Below are 18,329 nucleotides of genomic sequence, written 5' to 3' on the forward strand. Positions count from 1 at the left end.
CTGAAATCTGAAGCAGGTTGGTCGACCCCCAGGCATTCCAGCGCTGCAGTCACAACCGTCATTCTTGCATAATCTCTGTAAATTACTGTCCCTGGCTGCTGCCAAAGTGCTTCACAAGCAGTATTGTCACATCATTAAAGCAGTCTGTTGTCAGTAAATCACAGAGCAGGGGCCGTCACGGCTGCCGACAGGACAGTGGTCACACGGATGTGGTGACTGTGGCTACAGGCATCTCGGGGCAGTACTGTGGACTGTCAAAGGACAGCGTGGAGCCTCACTGGGCACTTCAACTACACTTTGCTCCCAAACCTGGTTCACAGGACGTCTCAGGGGGATGGGGCCTAGCGGCTATCATGACTGAACCAGAAGTGTCTACCAGCCCAGAAACAGCGAGACTGCTACTCGCGCATGAAAACCTAGCTCGGCCTCTGGGACTGCAGGCCGCTCCCCTCCCGTGCCGGTCACTCAGGACAGGCTTCCTCCTGGATGTCCTCCTTGTCCCTAGCCTTGGTGTCCTCTGCAAGCAGCCAGTGACAGGAGGTGGTGGCAGACAAGCAGGCCCCTGTCCCTCTCCAGAACCCACTGGGAGGGATGTGACCCAGGTGGCCTGTGACACCGGGACTCTGGTGGTTTAGCTCAGCTGGGCAGCGGTGCCCGGCAACCCCACGGCACAGAGAGCATGGCCTCACCAGACAGCAGCCCCCGCCACATGGGCGAGGGATGCACCAACGCCTGCCGCCTTAGAGACCCCATGGCCTCACCAGAGGGGCCATGTCCTCTCCAGTCCACAGCCCTGTGCTCACAGCTCGGGGGACTGTACCCAGGGGCCCCCCACTCTGGCTGCTGAATGGACCCATGGGCCAAGCCAGCCTTGAGCAGAGAAGACAGGATGGAATGAGCTTTCTCACTGAAGGAATACAGCTCAAGGGACAGAAAACTTCCTTAAAAACATTTTCAAAATATATTTTATTTCTTTTTCATATGGATGTTGCTAAATGTCCAAGGTAAACATAAACTTTGTGTACAGAAATAAAGGAGAGTTCTTTAAGAACTGGCATTGAATCAGTCATAAGAATGATCAAATTTTGATTATGGAAAATAAACCTGCATGTTATCAAAACTAGAGAGCTTGAGTGAAGAGTTTTCTTGACAGAGATGTCTCTCATTTATGAGAGAAGTTGGCTCAACCCACCACCACGTGTAGAGATGGGAGAAAACACATCACTGTGGAAACAGCAGCTTTATCCCCGAGGTCATTTAGCCCCTGTGCACCAGCCTCCCACAGGGACTGCCCACCTCTGTGGGTCAGTGCCGATTACCAGCACGTCCTCTTGGAGATGTATTTTGAATAAACCCCATAATCTGCAAAAGAATCACTGTCAACAGTACTAGACGTGCAGAAATCAGCCTGTGCCTCTCACCCTCTACGTTTCCGCATCATCGGCGTCATCCTCATCGTCGTCTTTGGCTCTGAAATGCATTTTCCGAAATTCGCGTCTGCTCATGGAAGGGCAGGATGAAGACACTGGCGGGAGGTCCTTGGAGGGCAGAAAACACCTGGCATAAGTCCCCTGGCTCCAGCCCCCACTGTGGGCTCCATTCCCCACTGCATGATGGAGGGAAGGAGAGGGACTGGGTTAAAGGCAGAAGCCAGCCCGGCAAGTGTGGGGAGCTGCCCAGAGAACCACAGGCCACGGCCACGACCGCCCACTGCACAGCGGGGCCCAGACTCACCCGGCGCCAGGCCTGCCTACACCTGTGCTCACCAGGGCATCAGTTCTCAGACTTAGGGGGTGGGGCCCCAAGTCGGCACCTGTTTTGCTCTCTCCTCCCCCGTGACAGTCTTACTGTGTGTGATCCGCACCGAGCAGCATGCACACGTGTGGACCGAGGTCAGGACTGAGTGTGTGGTCTGCTGGGGATGCCCGTCCTGGGTCGGGAGAGAGGCACCGGCTTACCTGCATGAGCTCCACGTTTCCAAAGAAGCGGCTCACAGGCATTGGCTGGTTGCTGTCGTCGTCCAGTAGGGCGCTGCCGTCCATGAGCAGTGGGGCCGCGGGGCCCTGCTCCAGGTCCAGCACCGCCCCGTCCCTAGCGGGACAGCCACCGTTGGACTCTCCTCCCACAGGGGCCGCATGTCTCGGTGGGGGCGGCTCGTCCTCAGTCTCTGCCGGGCTGGCATCGCTCTCGGTTCCGCAGCGCCCTGGGAGGGGACCAGCTGTCCCCCGAGGAGCGGAGCTGCCAGCTTCCTTTCCCAGAAGCGATGCCCCATCCTCGGTCGACACCAAAGATTCGTGTGTACCCGGGGTCTCGGAGGGCGTGGCAGCGCTGTCACTCCCGTGTTTTTGGAGTTCTGACTTCACAAGGTGACCTTTGTCATACTTGAACTTCTTGGACGTCCGCCTGTCGGTGGCTTTGTGTGATGAGGGAGTCTGTCAGGAGAGAACATGCAAGGGGACACCAGACGTGTCTTGGGGTACGAAGCAGATGGCATATAATTAACACGCCTCAACCCTGGAGGCTGGTCGTCCTGCTCCTGGCCAACAGCGTCCCTGCTGGAACCAGAGCTTCGAGGATAGGGTCCTTTCACTGCTCCCAGTGAAGGGGCAGTGTCCAGATGGATGGCTGGGAGAAAGTCCAGACACGCCCAGTGCTGTCCCCTGAAGGGTGTTGTGACAAGTGAAACGACAACCCAAGAACCAGTTTCTGTTTGTCTCTGCTGGGATGTGGGCTCCCAGGAGACAGAGCTCTGTATCCCGGCGCAGGAATGGGACTTGACTCAGGGCAGCTTTAGGGGGCAGTGCCCTGGGAGATACGGGCCGGTGCAGCTGAACCCCAAGCTGTGGCTCAGGGAGCAGCTCCAGGAGCTGGGGCTGCCTGGCTGCCAGACCTGCAAGACCCTGGACGGCAGACATGGGTCTGCCCGCAGTGGGGAGCAGCACAGCCCGTGCCCACGCCACCCAGGCTGCCTGGCGAGGCCGCTGAGCCCACTGCCCTCAGAGGGCAGCACAAGCCCTGAGGTGGGTCCTCCCACGGTCCCAGCACCATGACCTTCATGCTGGTCTGTTGGCCTCGCCCCGGGCTTTCTAATGCAACACGTCCTGTGGGAAGGTGGACACTCCGTCCAGCCCTGTCTCCGAGGGGTGAGGCTCACCTGACATGCTGTCCGGGCAGACGTGGCGACGTGCGTGTCCTGGGCTGAGGCTGACGCAGCTGAGCAGCTCCGGGCTCGGAGGCGCGCAGAGGACCGCACTCCACCTGCCAGCTGGGCCAGACCAGAGGCCAGTCAGAGACCGAGACGGCCCCTCCCGCCCCTAGGTTTTTATTGACCGTGGCAAGACAGCAGCCTGTGTCCTTGCTCAGAAAGTTCTCAAACTTTTACAGGGTGTCTGAGTTCTTGGTAAACAGTGAAAAAAGCAAAAGACACCCCTCCATGCCCCCTCCTTGAAATCTCAGGGGAGGGGTCCCAATCCCATCATCTTGAAGGGGCTCCAGCTGCTGGTGGACAGACCTCAAAGCCGACAAACCACCCCACCGCCATCTCGCTTAGAAAGCAAATTAAGTCTTCTAGTAACAAGGAAGGGATTAATTAAAACAACAAAGCTTACAATCATTTTATTTAAGAGTAACTTTAGGTTTTCAGAAAAGCAGCGAAGATGACAAGGGAGTTCCCGCCCAGGCCTCCCTCAGCTTCCCTGGAGCCAACAACCCACACATCTATCAAAATGAAGATGAGACCGGGCTTTATGTGAGTCTCACCTGCTTCTTCACTAACTGCTTTCTCTGTTCCAGAATGGGGACACTTAAGACACTTAGCAAATACCACACGAAAGCTCAGGTGAGAACGTGAAAGTGAGAGAGGTGGGTGACAGGGAGGAGGGAGTTGTGGAGGGCAAACTAGACAGCCCCCGGTCACAGTGGCCTAGAGTTGGAAGTCACAGACCTGCCGGATGGGGGGCAGCACGTGCCAAAGTGGAGAAGAGAGATCAGAAATCACACAAGCTCCTTGAGAAACCTTTAACAGCAACTTCTCACCCATTCCTGCCCCGCCCCACCACTGCCCCCATCCGCAGAGCCTTAGATATAAGAGATACAGGTTCGATCCCTGGGTTGGGGAGATCCCCTGGAGGAAGGCATGGCAACCCAGTTCAGTATCCTTGCCTGGAGAATCCCACTAGGGGATTGTAAATAGAAAAAATATTGGAGACCCCCATTAAGTTAGCGATTACTCAAGAAAGTGGGCTTGCTTAGCAACAAAAGCATGAGACAGAAGTATAAGACATGTCCCCAAACAATAGTGGTGGCGTGAGCCCCACGTCCTGCCCAGTGAGCTCAGTAAGGTTAACGATCCCTAGGATGTGCTCTCTGCACACACAAAACAATAATTTATGGACCTTGCTTGACCATGTAGGGACAAGAAAACCCCCCTGCCCAACCTGGAGAAGGAGCTGATGATGGAAGCATGATGCCTACTCAAGAAAGACCAAGTTCTTCTCCCCATCCACTTTTCCTTTGATTATGAAACTGTAGCCCACTAAGTTCTCAGGGGGCAGCACCCTTTTCCACCCACTTGTAAACCACACAAGCATCCATTCTAATAATCACTTCTTATCTATCACTTTGCTCTTGCTGAATTCTTTTCTGCACTGAGACATAAAGGACAGCGGTACCAGAGCTCTTTTGAGCCCCAGACACGACACCAATGGGTCTCGCCCTTAAGAATCCAACCTCAAATATATCGATACCGGGTCACGCCGGCTTTCTCAAGGTGAGGTGGGGGGGAAATGGACTGGCCCTCGTGACAGCTGCCATCACCCAAGTGTTGACGCTCAGGTTCTGCTCATGCTGAACAGCCTTAAAGCAGCAACCCCACTTCAGACTCGGGAGAGGACCCTGCTGGGGTCACACACTCATAGGAGCCCCTCTCCCTGCCCTACCACCAGAGTTCCCACATGAAAGCTCTGGCGGCTTGTGGGGGCACTGAGCCAAGACTCTGCGGTCGGTTCTGGGGCATGTTGCTGCGTAGGCTTTCCAGTAGCAGCAAGGCACGTCTAAGTGCTTTCTACATAGTCCTTAAAAATCTTGGGGTGCAACCGCTCCTCAGAGGGCTTGTTACCACTCAGGGTGGGGGTGGGGGAACACAGCACCCAGAGTTGCTATAGTATTTCAAATGTCCAGTTTTCAACAGAAAATTAGGAAGCATGCAAAGAAACAGGAACGCAGACCCAAACACTAGAATAATAGCAGGTAACAGAAACTGCCTGTGACAGTGATCAGATGCAGGATTTATCAGAAAAGAATGTCAAACCAGCCATTTTAAACATATTCAAGAACTAAGAGAAACCATGATTAAAGAAGATTTAATGACATATCAAATAGTTTATCAATAAAAAAATGGACATTATAAAAAAGCCAAATGGGAACTCAAGAGTTGAAAATTACAATAGCTGAAATTAAAAATTCACTGGTGGGTTTGGGGTGGGCGGTGCTCAAGAAGAGATATGGACCAGAAGAATAAGAGAACTTGAAGATAGATTGCTAGGTTACACAAACCAAAAAACAAAGAGAAATAAGGATGAAATAGAATGAAGAGAGCCTCAGAGACCACTAAATGCACCATCATACATGTAACGGGAGTACCCGGAAGAAAAGAATAGAAAAAATATTGGAAAAAATAAGGGCTGAAAACTTCCTAAATTTATTGAAGAACAATGTACAAACCCAGCAATCTCAAATAACTGAATTTCAAGTAGGACAACTACAAAGAGATCTATAATCAGATGCAACACTACAAACGCTTCAAGTCAAGGACTATGGAAGATCTTGCAAGCAGCAAGAGCTCACTCAATCGTGTCCGACTCTTTCCAGGCTCCTCTTGTCCATGGGATTCTCCAGGCAATGATACTGGAGTGTGTTGCCATTTCCTCCTCTAGGGGATCTTACCCACTCAGGGATGGAACCTGCACCTCCTGCACTGCAGGAGGATTCATGGGAATACCCAAGCGGCGGAGCTAAACAATCCATCACAAGTCAGGGAAGTCAGACTGGGAAAGTGCCATCCACATGGGGTCTTCAGGAGACCCACTTTTGAGTCAAAGGTACAAACAATAAAAACGAGCGCCGACCAGGAGAGCCCAGGTGCGGCTCCCACCCCAGGAGGCCCACCTCCCCAGGCAGGGTGTATCCAGTACCGGGCCCTAGACCGCCCGACGGCAACCAGTACCAGGAGCTAGCGCCCCTCAATTCTCTCCACCCTCCGGGTTGGACCCCTCGTCGTGTGCCCCAACTTGGGCTGACAGACGCCGGGCCGGGCAGCGTCAGAGTATCGGGGGTTTAGACTAGCTCTGGAGAGGGAGCCCCCCCCATCTCAGACTTGGTCTGGGAACATCCTTCTCAAAGTCCCCCAGCCGGGGGGGGGGGAGGTAGGGTACGTGCGTCTGTGTGTCTGGTGTGTGCTTGTGTATAAGGGGAGTCCAAGGGCGTGGCCTGGGAGAACCCCCCCTCCCGGGGGGCGTGGCCTGGAAGACCCCTTCCGGGGGTCGAGACGCAGGCGGAGACCCCTCCCCCTCTCCATCCGAGGCGTCCTGTGGCTCAGCCTCAGCTCCCACGCGGCCTCCGCCCCCCTCACCTTCCGGCTCCTCATGAGTGTGAGCGGCGCGCTGCCGCTCCTAGACCCGCCGCCAAGGCCCCGCGCCCAGACTAATCCTTTCCAGCGGAGAAGAGATCCGGCGGCCCTTGACTCGCGCCGCGCCGTGTGACGCCACCAGAAGACTGGCCAATCACAGCTCGGCGTCCCCAGGTATGTGACCCAACAGAGTCGGCGTTTTACGTATGGGCGGGGAGACGGCCATGTTTGTGAGGGGCTCCTCCCTTGCGGATTCTCCAGCCGCCATGTTTAAATGGGGCGGCGGCCATGATTATAAGGGCCGCCTCCTAGGTAGTTTCTGCGGTCCCCATGTTTAAGTGGGGCGGTGGCGACCAGGTTTGGGGACCCTGGTTGCTGTCCCTAGCCACGTGCGTGGAGGTGGGCGGGAAGGTCCTGCGCGGTGGTCTCTTCCACCCGAGTCGGGCAGCTGATTTTCCCCGGTGCCGGCCCTGTCTTCTGGGCTCCGGGCGCGATGCTACAGTCCCTGGAAGTGGGCCCGCGAGGCCGTCCTCGGCCGTGTTCGCAGTGCCCGCCACCGGGTGCGGGGCGGGCCGGGCCCGGGCTGCACAGCGAGCCCGACCGCGGGGGTTCGGAAGGGGACGGCCTCTCCCGTCGCGAGCGCCGTGGCGGCACCCTCGGGTGGAGCCTCCGGCGCTGGCCCGCACTTCCTGGCGGCGGCCGACAGGCGGAAACCTGCCTTCTGGGTCCCGGGTCTCGGGCGCGGGCGTCGGCGCCACGGGGCCAGGTCCACGGACGAGGCTGAAGTCCGCCGGGTTCTCGGGCTTCAGAGCCGGGAGACACCAGCCTCTGTGCCCGCGGGAGGCTCCTTCCGAGAACCATCCACCTCTTAGGGACGCAGAATAAACGACAGTGCTGTGTACTTTTGTTATTACTCTTTTAACAGGTGAGAACATTTACATCAGGCAGTTTTATCAGAAACATTAGATTTTCCACTTAAAGTGTAAATGTTGAAGTGTGTGCCGCTCGAGGGACCCTCACTCATGTGGTTTCCTGGCTCTTCCAAAGGTTTCATGCTGTGCTCTGACGGAATGACCCTCGAAGCCTGGAAATACAGTCGATGCCCGTTTTCAGTACATGAAAAGCAGGGTCCCTCAGGATCCTCCAAAAAGCCGTGCAGACTGTCCCGACTTTAGAAATCTGCCTTTTGTTAATTAGGGAGCCCCTTCCCATAGACTGTAGGTGGAGCTTTGCTTTCGGCAGTGCATCCAGTCCTAGGGTACACACTGCACACACCTGCACAAGCGAACCCACCTGGCCTGTCCATCTTCCTTCCCAGTCCCCTGCTTCTCACTGAGTTGTTCCCCATGGTGCACAGGGAAGGGAAAAAAGACTAATGCAGAGTGGCAGGAAATCCATTTGAAGAGGAAGCTAACATAATCACTGTCAGCTGCTAAGAAAGAAGCAAAGCGATACAGTGTCAAATACCTAACCTGTCCTATTTTCCAGCTTCCCAGATGTCACAGTGGTAGAAATTCCTCCTGCCAATGCAGGAGACACAAGAGATGGGGGTTTGATCCCTAGGTGGGGAAGATCCCTTGGAGAGGGAAATGGCAACCCACTTCAGTGTTCTTGCCTGGGAAATCCCATGGAGTTGCAAAGAGTCAAACAGGACTGAGCATGAATGTCCCATTTTCACTGGAGTGGGTTTCATAATAAGCTAAGTTCTATGGTTTTATTTCGGGCTCCTTAAGCGCTCTGAGTTCTCATTAACCTGGGGTTGATGGTCACAAGCCAGTGTTCGTCTCCAGGTGGTTTATGGTTAATGTCAGTTGAGATGAGCTGTACCACATCCTCTCAGTGTCACCCTGGTTTAACCTCCCAAAGGTGCTCTTGGGCTCTTGTTGCTGACACATTCAGCTCTTCCCTCACCATGCCCCTGCCCCCAGTCTATGAGTGGTACTTCCAGCCACCCAGCAGCAGCTCAGGCCTGACCCTGAGGCCCTTACTGCCCGAGTCCCTTAGTGACCGTTCCTGGTCTCCCTTCTCCTCTTGCCTTGGCAGCCAGAATGGTCATTGATCCATGGTGACCTGCCCCTCAGCTAATGCTCTTCAGCTCTTCCTCATCACTTCTAGGATGAAGACCAACAGTCCTAATTGACCTGCATGGCCCAGCACAGTGCCTGGCTCAGTGGCTACTCAATGAGTGTTGGTTGAATAAGTGCACAGAAGGCCCCAGAAGTGGAGGTTGCCCACCGCTGCCCCTCATCTGGATTCATCCAGCTCTGCTGCCCCGTCCCCTCCCACTCTGCTGTGCATCCCACTCCCCTGTCTGACCCTGTCCTGCATGCTCTGTTCTTTCCATCTGGAAAAATTTCTCCCCAGCCCCCACCCATTTGGTCCAGCAAATTCATTCCTTAAATTTCAACTCAGATTCATTATCATGGTTGGGGGACATTACTAAATGTTCCCCTCACACCCCCAAATTAAGTCTGCCAATCAGGTTTTTTTTTTTGGCATGCCATGTGGGCATGTGAGATCTTAGTTCCCCGACCAGGGATTGAACCTGTGCCCTTTGCTTTGGGAACTTGGTGTCTTAACCACTGGACTACCAAGGAAGTCAGTCTGCCAGTTGTTTTTTAGTGTCATGCACTCTTGCTCCAGGACATGGTGCCAGCTGGCTCTGCCCTCTCTTTTGGAGCACCACATGGCACACCGCTGCATTTGCTCACTCCGTGCCTGCTGAGCTCCCGTCGTGGCACCAAGCTGGGCCTGGGGTGGCAGTGATGCGCTCATAAGGAGCCTACCTTTTAGTGTCTTGGCCCCGCAGGGGGTTGGGCACTGGTGGAGTAATCACCCAAGGACCCATAAGTCTGTGTTGGAGCAAGAGGCCACGGGGAGAAGCCACACAGGGGCAGCAGCTGGGATGTCAGACCCACAAGGGGTCAGATAAGGCTCCTTGGAGAGTGGGAGTGGACCAGGAGTCACCTCTTTCTCCAGGACCCAAGCACCTTTCAGGTTCCCGAGGAGTCATGTAGGAGCTGTCTCCTGGGCAGAGGGTCACCCTTCCTGAGGTTCTGCCCTGGCGGAGGAGCAGTGCTTGGACTCTGCTCTCCCCATCGCCCCAGCTGCCATCTCAGGATGTTATCCGTCCTGGAGGGCACACACAACACAGAACCAAAATCGTGCCTCAGAGCCGCCTCCTGGGCTCCTCGGTGGTCTTGGTCTCTCCTTTTCTTGCTCAACAGCTGTACCCACTGCCCTTTCGGGGTTAGGGGCCCTGAGAGGCGTGCCTTAAGATGGCAGGATGCTGGTGGTTGGTCCCCCAGGTGGATTGCAAGCTCCCTGCAGGCAGGGACTGTGTCCTGCTCACAATGACATCCTAGGACCCTGGCCTGTGGCTGGGACGTGCTCTCGGGGACTCGGGAAGCACTGGACAAAAGATGGATGGTGGTGATGACACATCAGAAGAAGCTGAGGATGGAAGATTCCAAGGAAGCTTTGTCTCCTGACCGAAGACACAGTCTCACTGCTGAGACACCTCTGTGTCCACAGCTCAGTGTCTGCATTTTATGAACACCACAGGGCAGGCGAGAAATCAGAAGAGAATTTTCCACCGATTAGCAGTCCGTCGGTTCATTAACTGAGGCCACCCCTAATCTGGAGTGTGTCTAGTTACTCCCAGCAGATGCTGGCCTATATGATGAGTGATTGACTCTGATACCCTGACCCTTTATATTTAAAAGAAGGATGAAAAAAAAAAAAGCTCTCCGTAGGTCGTGGAGCAGCAAGAACTCATTCGTTCCTGGAGGGATTGAAGCACAGTGCAGCCACTGGAAAACAGCTGGGCAGGTTCCAACAAACCCAGACAGAGTCTTAGCATCCAACCCAGCAACCATGCTCCTTGGTAGTTATCCAAAGGAGCTGAAAGCCTGTGTCCACACTCAGCCTGCACACGATGTTTATGTTAGCTTTATTCACAATCGCTAAAACCGGGAAGCAACCAAGATGTCCTTCGAGAGGTGAATGGATAATAAACTACAGTGCATCCAGACAATGGAGTATTATTTAGTGTTTAAAAAGAAATGCGCTCCCAAGCCTTGAAAAGACAAGGAGTACCCTTAAATGCATTTTACCAAGTGAAAGAAGCCAATCTGAAAAGGCTGCATACTGTGTGGTTCCAACAATATAACATTTTTCTGGAAAAGGCAAAACTATGGAGACAGTAAAAAGATGAGTGGTTGCCAGGGGCTTGGGGAGGGGACAGATGAGTAGGCAGAGCATAGAGTATTTTTAGAACTCTGAAAATACTCTGTACAATATCATCATGATGGCTGCATGTCATTATGAAAAAAAAGTGAAAAATGTTAGTTGCTCAGTCGTGTCTGACTCTTTGTGACCCCATGGACTTTGTAGCCTGCAGGCTCTGCTGTCCATGGAATTCTCCAGGCTAGAATATTGACTGGGTAACCATTTCCTTCTCCAGGGGATCTTTTTGACCCAGGGATTGAATCCACATTTCCTGCTTTGCAGGCAGATTCTTTACCATCTGAGCCACCAGGGCAGCCTGTATCATTATGAAAGTGGAAGTCGCTCAGTCATGTACGACTCTATGACCACATGAACTCTGTAGCCCGTCAGGCTCCTCTGTCCATGGAATTCTCCAGGCCAGAATACTGGAGTGGCTTGCTGTTCCCTTCTCCAGAGGATCTTCCTAACCCAGGGATTGAACCCAGGTCTCCTGCACTGGAGGTAGATTTTTTTTTTTTTTTTTACCATCTGAGACACCAGGAAGCCCAAGAATACTGGAGTGGGTAACCTGTCTCTTCTCCAGGGGATCTTTCTGACCCAGGGATTGAATCCTTGTCTCCTGCATTGCAGGCTGATTCTTTACCAGCTGAACCACTAGGGAACCCCGTTATCATTATAAACTTGCCCAAATCCGTAGAATGTACAGCACTGAGAGTGAGGCCTAATGTAAACTGTAGACTTTGGGTGATAATGACATGTCAGCCCAGCTTCATGTATTGTAAAAAATGCATCCCTCAGGTGGGGATGCTGATGGTGGGAGGTACGTGGAAAATCTCTGTGCTTTCCCCTCAATTTTTCTGTGAGCCTAAAACTTCTGTTTTAACAGCCTACAAAGGAAAAAAAATGTGATAAATTTCAGCAGTGATTAGAAAAAAGAAAAAGCTCACAGCCTGATTTTTAATGTTTTGATTGACCTGAAAGATAGCTTCCTTAGTAGCTTATCTCTCCTGCCTGACTCAGTTGAACAATCACAGTGCTACAGCTGTGCAGCCGTCTAATTCCTTGAATAAGTCAATCACATGCAAATTTACCAAGGTCCTACCAGGCACCAGACATCTTCAGGACACGAAGGTTGCAAGGAGGTGCAGGCTCAGAGCCCCGCAGGGCTCACAAGAGGTGCACATACCTCCTGTGAGCCGAGAAAGTGCCAATAAGTTCCAAAGGACCACTAGTGTTGTGCAGAAAACAGTCTCTGTGGAGGGAGGATGGTCAGGGAAGGCTTTCTGGAGGAGGTGATGCTGGATGCAAAGAGCCAACTCATTGGAAAAGACTCTGATGCTGGGAAAGACTGAGGACAGGAGGAGGAGGGGATGACAGAGGATGAGATAGTTGGATGGCATCACTGACTCAATGGACATGAGTTTGAGCAAGCTCCTGGAGACGGTGAAGGACAGGGAAGCCTGGCGTGCTATACTCCACAGGGTTGCAAAGAGTCAGACACGACTGAGCGACTGAACAACAATCTGTGGGTGTGGGAGCCCAGGGCTGCCCTACACAAGGTCTCGCTGGTAGTTAAATATCGGTGCAGCTTCCATCAGCTGCTTTGCAGGCTAATCAAACAGTCTGTGACATTAAAGCCTTTGAGAATAATAGGTCATTTTCTGCTTCAAATCCCCTACAAACTACTGGGAAGAGGGGTCAACGGTGGGTCTGTTACACACGTTCACATTTCAGCAAATTCAGGATCCACGGAGAGACCTGTGTGAGGGCGCCCTCCCCCAGCTAACGGCTGTTCCCCACTTCTCTTTGCCTCCCTGACGGGAAACTTGGAGGCGTCCTTATTCAGAATTTCTTGATCTTGCTTTTCCTTGTTCACTTGGCTTTCCATGCTGGGCTTCTGTCTTTTATCTTCAATTAATCATGTGTGTGTTCTAAAAAAAAATCTAACTGCTTCTGTTTTTACTGCTAGCAACTCTGAATCGTCTTAGGAAGTAGTCAGGATGTAAATGTATATGAGGCAAAATCCTCCTGATGCCTTCAGTTGCATTGACATCAAATGACTAGAAATTCACCAGGATCAGCCAGGGCTGGTCCCCGGAGGCCTTCCGGTTGCACTGTAACTGCCATCAGTATCCATTCATTTCATTCATCCAACATTTACAGAGCTCTGTGTGTGTACCACGCTTCAGCACCGTAAGAAATACTGCATCTACGTCACATAGCTCGGCTGACAGTTGTAAGAGGGGGGCTCCTGTGAAGCTTGGGAGCTTGGGATCTCGGGGAACCGCAGACGTTCACTGGAAGCCAGGGCAGAGATACCACCAGGCTGCTCTTTGAGAACCGCTGTGATCCCTGTTTTCCTTGACAACATGTGGAGCACACTCCCTGAGGGTATTAACGGAATCACAATCCAAGTGGGACATTTAGGATTGTATCCTGGCCTGGAAGTTCTGGTTGGCTGTGTTGGGACAAAGCTGTTCGCTGGGCACGGGCATCAAAAGTGATCGTGTCCTTTGAGTAAAAGCCCAAGGATTTGCAGAGTCTGGAAAAGGCTAAATTTCCAGTGAGACAGAGAAAGTGCTGTTTTATGAGGACCTTTGGGACAGCAGGAAGAAAGACACAGAGGAGAAAAGGTCTATTCTGAGAGCTCCAGGCCCTCAGGCCAGGGTGGGAGTAGTGGACCTTGGCTCATGGTCACATGCTGGGGATGCTCAGGCCAGGAGGGAAAGTGTGAATTTGTCTCTCGCTGCAGATTTACTCCTGCCTTTCGCTCCCAGGTGTCTTCCATTGCCCTCTCAGCTCGTTTGGCTAAACGTCAGTGACACGTTAGGGATAGCTGCCAAAGGTGTGAATTTACATTGTTAGCTCAGTGCTTTCTCCCTCCTCGGCTGTGTGCTTGTGTGTGGGCTGAGCGTGGGGTTAATAGGCTTGTAAAGTACTGAGTTCCGGGCATTGCCTGCATCCCAGCCAGAGCACCACGGGACCCTGCCTTCCTGACATGATATGGGGAAGGCCACCAGGAGAGGCTGGTGGTGACTGCGGTTCTCACTGACATCACATTCTGGTTGGACACGGAGTCCGTTAGCACCAGGAACAGTTGACCTCAAGTCTAGGTCTCAAGGGGCTAAACTTCATCGGAGTCCAGATCCACCAAGTTCCACCTGGGCTGCAGAGAGGTTTTGAGGTGCCACCCCTACCCCTGCTGTCGGGAAGGGTGATGAAGGCCCTCTGAGGGGCAGCAGGGCGATGGGAGTACCCACCTGGGGTGGGGGGGTGGGGGACCCAGACTGCAGTTTGTGAAGCCTTCCTTCCAGATGCCCTCAGCCTCTGGAAAGACTTGAAAGCTATGAATATGCAGGTTTGCTCTCAGCGATGTGGGTGGGGCAGGGAGATTTGGGGCAGGGAGATTTGCGCCAGCAGCTTGGAAACAAGGCAAGGTCTCTGGCATCTCATCTGTTTCCCCATCCCAGTGGCTGGTGGCCAGACTCAAGAGAGGGAGAAACGTACTCCATAGGGGAGGGGGTTAATTCACAGAAACATAACCTGCAATGAGTCTTCAGGGGTCCTAAGGGATGCTGGAAGGGCCCCCACCCCATGCTGGTGAGCGGGGTCTTCCCTGATCTGTGGGCACAAGGAGTACAGTGACACGTGGCCGCCCTGCCCGTACCAGCTGGCTCCTGTGCCCGCAGGAATCCCCATGTCCTTGAAGGGCATCTGCCTCCTCGCGTCCGTGCCCGCGCTGGCATCCCCGTCATGCTGCTTCCTAAGCATCCAGAGCAGATTCAGGTCCCTGCATTCTGAGACAGCTCAGTGCCGGGTAAGTGTTACCATGTGCAGATTGAAGTGGTGCAGCCAGGGTTACCTGTGGCTCCTGCTCAGCAGCTAGCAGATGTGAGCCGATGTCGTGGACATAACCTTGCTTCTCAGGGGTGCCTCGGCCACGGCTGGCTGGCTGCCCGGTTCTCTGCAGTCTCACCTGTCTCACCCGGGCGTGGGCTCCCCTCCTGCCTAGAGCCAGCCCTCTTTTCAGTCTGGGCGCAAAACAGGAGGGAGAACCTGCTTTGTTGTCTGGTCTCTGAACACGTCTCAGTTTGTGGGGTGCTGGCTCGTGGACAGGGAGCAGCTCAGAAGGTTTGTGCCTTATTGAGTCTTTTATGACTGAACCATCTGGAAATCTGGGAACGTTTCAAGTTAATGCAGTTGGCATGAGCTTAGAGGTGAAAAGGTGGGGATGATCTTTTCTGTTGGAGTTGCCAGTCCCAGGATCGCTGACTTCCGTATTCCAGAAGGCAAATCTGTATCAGATCCGGGTTGGGACAGAAACTCATCTCTGTCCTCCCTTACACAGACACGCACACACACACACACATGGGCACATCCTGGAGAGTTCAGTATGTGTGCATGATCAGTCGTGTCTGACTCTGCCACCTCATGGACTCTACCCAGCCAGGCTCCTCTATCCATGGGATTTCCCAGGCAAGAACACTGGAATAGGTTGCCATGCCCTTTTCCAGGAGATCTTCCCGACCCAGGGATCGAACCCAAGTCTCTCACGGCTCCTGCACTGGCAGGTGGATTCTTTACCACTAGTGCCACCTGGGAAGCCAAAGTCAAGGGACACAAGACCTCATTCAGTTGCAGGTTGGGGGCCCCCAGGACCACCCTGGGGGAGTTGCTGATTCTCCAGAAGGAGTCACAGAGCTCATGAGAGGTATGATCCTCAGGACTCGGTTTCATTTCTTCAGGGAAGGGATGCAGATTGCCATCAGCCAAAGGAGGAGATGCCCAGGTAGAGTCCTGGGAAAATACCTGAGGATGAGTGCCCTCCCCGTGGTGTGCTCTCCTGCACCTGGATCCCATGCCCTTACTAGGTAGGCCTCCAATCAACTGATTATTGATTGATGATTGATTTCCCACATCATTGGCCTCAGTCTCCACTGATACCCTGAATCACAAGGTTGGTCCTTCTGGCCCAGCCAGCCCCACCCTGAGCCTTCCAGGTGAGCTCTTCCCCACCTACAACACATTGCGTGCTCAGTCGCTTCAGTCATGTCCGACTCTGCGACCTCATGGACTGTAGCCTGCCAAGGTCCTCTGTCCATGGGGATTCTCCAGGCAAGAATACTGGAGTGGGTTGCCATTTCCTTCTCCAGGGGATCTTCCCAACCCAGGGATTGATCCCGAGTCTCTTATGTCTCCTGCATTGGCAGGTGGGTTCTTTACCTCTAGTGCAACCTGGGAAGCCCATTATTGGCCCATTAAGGGTGAACTGAGGCTCCCAGGAAAGCAAAGACACTCCTATCAGGCAAGATATCTTAGGAGTGATTGCCTGGAAGGGGGGGAAAGAGGCCAGATTAAATTCTTTAACACACCCAGGCAGAGCAGGGGGGAAATGAAATAAAATGTTGCTCTGTGGATCTGCAACTCCTCCTTTCATAGACTGGTTGGAAATTTCTTATCTCTTTTTTTCCTGATTTCTGTTGAATTCCCTGGAACGAACGCCTATTGTCTGTATGTACCTGATTACAAAGGAAAAGGTTTTATAGAACACTTTTCCTCTCAGGAAGAAAAAGAGGCACCCTACCCATTTCTCAGTGAGAGATGAATGTTCTTTTGAATAATTTTTAATTTACTAATTTTTTTTTTTGGATGCCATTGCTTCGAGGATGCAATCTTCCAGCAGCGGGGCTCGCAGATAACGATGTTTTAATATTTGTGCTGCTGCAGAGGGCGCCCAGCGATGGCCGTGGCATGATTTGTAAGACAACTCCTGTCATCTCGCCGTGACCACGAAAATGGGACCCCAGGCTGCTCAGTCAGCCTTGTCCCTCCCCACGGCCACCGGGACCGGAGTGAGGCTCCTTTCTATGGCCCGACCCAGAATGACCCCAGCTGCTCATCCAGACCAGAGGCCAGCCTCCCCTGTCTGCTGAGAAGTTAATTATCCATATCCCCAAAGAGATGTTGTTGTCTGCTCTTCATTTTCTGCCTGGAATTTTAAAAAATAATGTATTTTAAGGTCAGTAAAGTTTTGATGGTTCCTTGTACGGCGGCTCCTGAGTCGGTGATTGCTCTGCGTCACCCACAGGGCAGAGCTCCGTCTTTTCTGCTTGAGTTTCTTAGCGATTGGTTCTTAAACTTTGCTGCTAGGATGCTCAGTGTCAGGTACCTCTGATTCTTGGAATTAGTGTCTGAGGCCCCATGGTCCAGGTCGGGTGGGGGGGTCCCGTCTACCTCTCAAGCCTTCCCACATGGACTGCGTTTGTGCCGTGGACACTGATTTGTGGGGTCAGTGTGCAGCGTCACACCCGAGGCTGGGGCTGGGGTGCTGAGTCAGGCAGGGAGGCCAAGCAGAGGCTGAGTCTTGGCCTCCGATCCTGGGGAGGTCTCATGGGGATGGCAGGGATACGGAGGTGAAGGTATCAGAGGGGCCGGGTGCTCTGCAGACACAGTCCCCCCAACTTCTGACCAGCAAGAGAGCTTCAGCTTTGCAGAGAATAGGGTGTCCACCTGCAACGGCAGCTGACACGGGTTGGGTGGGATGTGCCGGACAGGAGCGGGGCCCCTGCCAGGTCCCCTGTAACAACTGAGTGAATAACCAAGTTGCGTTGACATCAGGGACATTCCAGCACCTGAGCTCCATGCTGATGGGATGGGTCTGGTGAGGCTTCTAAGTTTTCTGAGCCTGTTCACGGGTGCCTGGACAGCTCTAAGCCTCTTCCGAGGATTGCCTCCCCATCTTCTCACACCCTCCGTGAGACAGCTTCTCTCCAGGCTCCATTTACACCTGGAAACAGGCCCAGAGATGGGATGTGACTTGCCCAAGACCACAGAGCACAGAGGACCTAGGGCAGGATCTGGGCCCAACGCCCCCACTTTTCCACCCCCTGGGGCTCTTTGGCGGAGGGACCTGTCCCCAGGGAGGGCTGGGTGCTGAACTTGGAGTGAGGGAGGGTGGGCTGCTGGGAGCATCGGGGCCTCCTTACCCACCAGGTCTGGTGTTTCGGTGTCTCAGGTCCCCGACACCAGGGGGCAGGATGAGACAGGGAACAGAGGTGGAGGTGGTGGCTCCAGGCCGGCCCTGCTCTTAGGAGGGCGGTGGGTGCGGGCAGGCAAGTGGGGCAGAGAAAGTGGCTGTTTTTCTCACGACCTTCAGGCCCCTCTGGCAGGCTGGGTGCAGAGTGAGCAGCCCTACTTCTTCAGAAAGTGTGCATTTTCCGTCTCTCAGATTCCCAACACCTTGGCGAATGCCAGGGAGTGAATTGAGAGAATTAAAAATGAATTAAAAAGAAGCGGCAGCTGCTTCCAGCATGGGGCTGTCAGGAGTGGAGTTGGCCTGCCGGGCAGCGCCTGCCCTCTGGTCTGGCAGTCACGTGGATTCCCTTGGGGTCCCCGCAGGTTCTGTGCCTCGTGGGGGTTTCTTGGTGGAGCGGGTGCTGTTTTTCTCCTGCCTGGAGTTTTGCCTCCAATCTGG

General features: G+C 53.6%; 1 protein-coding gene and 1 long non-coding RNA gene across 2 annotated transcripts; one reads left to right on the plus strand and one right to left on the minus strand.

The window, feature by feature from the left end:
• Nucleotides 1–947: 947 nt before the first annotated feature.
• Nucleotides 948–6,795, minus strand: C13H1orf174 (chromosome 13 C1orf174 homolog). Its single transcript, XM_043484798.1, has 4 exons — nucleotides 6,629–6,795; nucleotides 3,155–3,265; nucleotides 1,959–2,432; nucleotides 948–1,538 (listed from the first exon to the last, which is right to left on the minus strand). Exons 1-4 carry the CDS (start codon nucleotides 6,641–6,643, stop codon nucleotides 1,425–1,427), a joined length of 714 nt encoding a protein of 237 aa, XP_043340733.1. The 5' UTR covers nucleotides 6,644–6,795; the 3' UTR covers nucleotides 948–1,424.
• Nucleotides 6,668–16,868, plus strand: LOC122451827. The gene is made up of 3 exons (XR_006272515.1): nucleotides 6,668–6,799; nucleotides 15,601–15,726; nucleotides 16,583–16,868. It is a non-coding gene; the product is annotated as an uncharacterized LOC122451827 (long non-coding RNA).
• Nucleotides 16,869–18,329: the final 1,461 nt, after the last annotated feature.

The sequence above is a fragment of the Cervus canadensis genome, chromosome 13 (genome assembly GCF_019320065.1).
Source record: "Cervus canadensis isolate Bull #8, Minnesota chromosome 13, ASM1932006v1, whole genome shotgun sequence".
Classification (NCBI taxonomy): domain Eukaryota; kingdom Metazoa; phylum Chordata; class Mammalia; order Artiodactyla; family Cervidae; genus Cervus; species Cervus canadensis.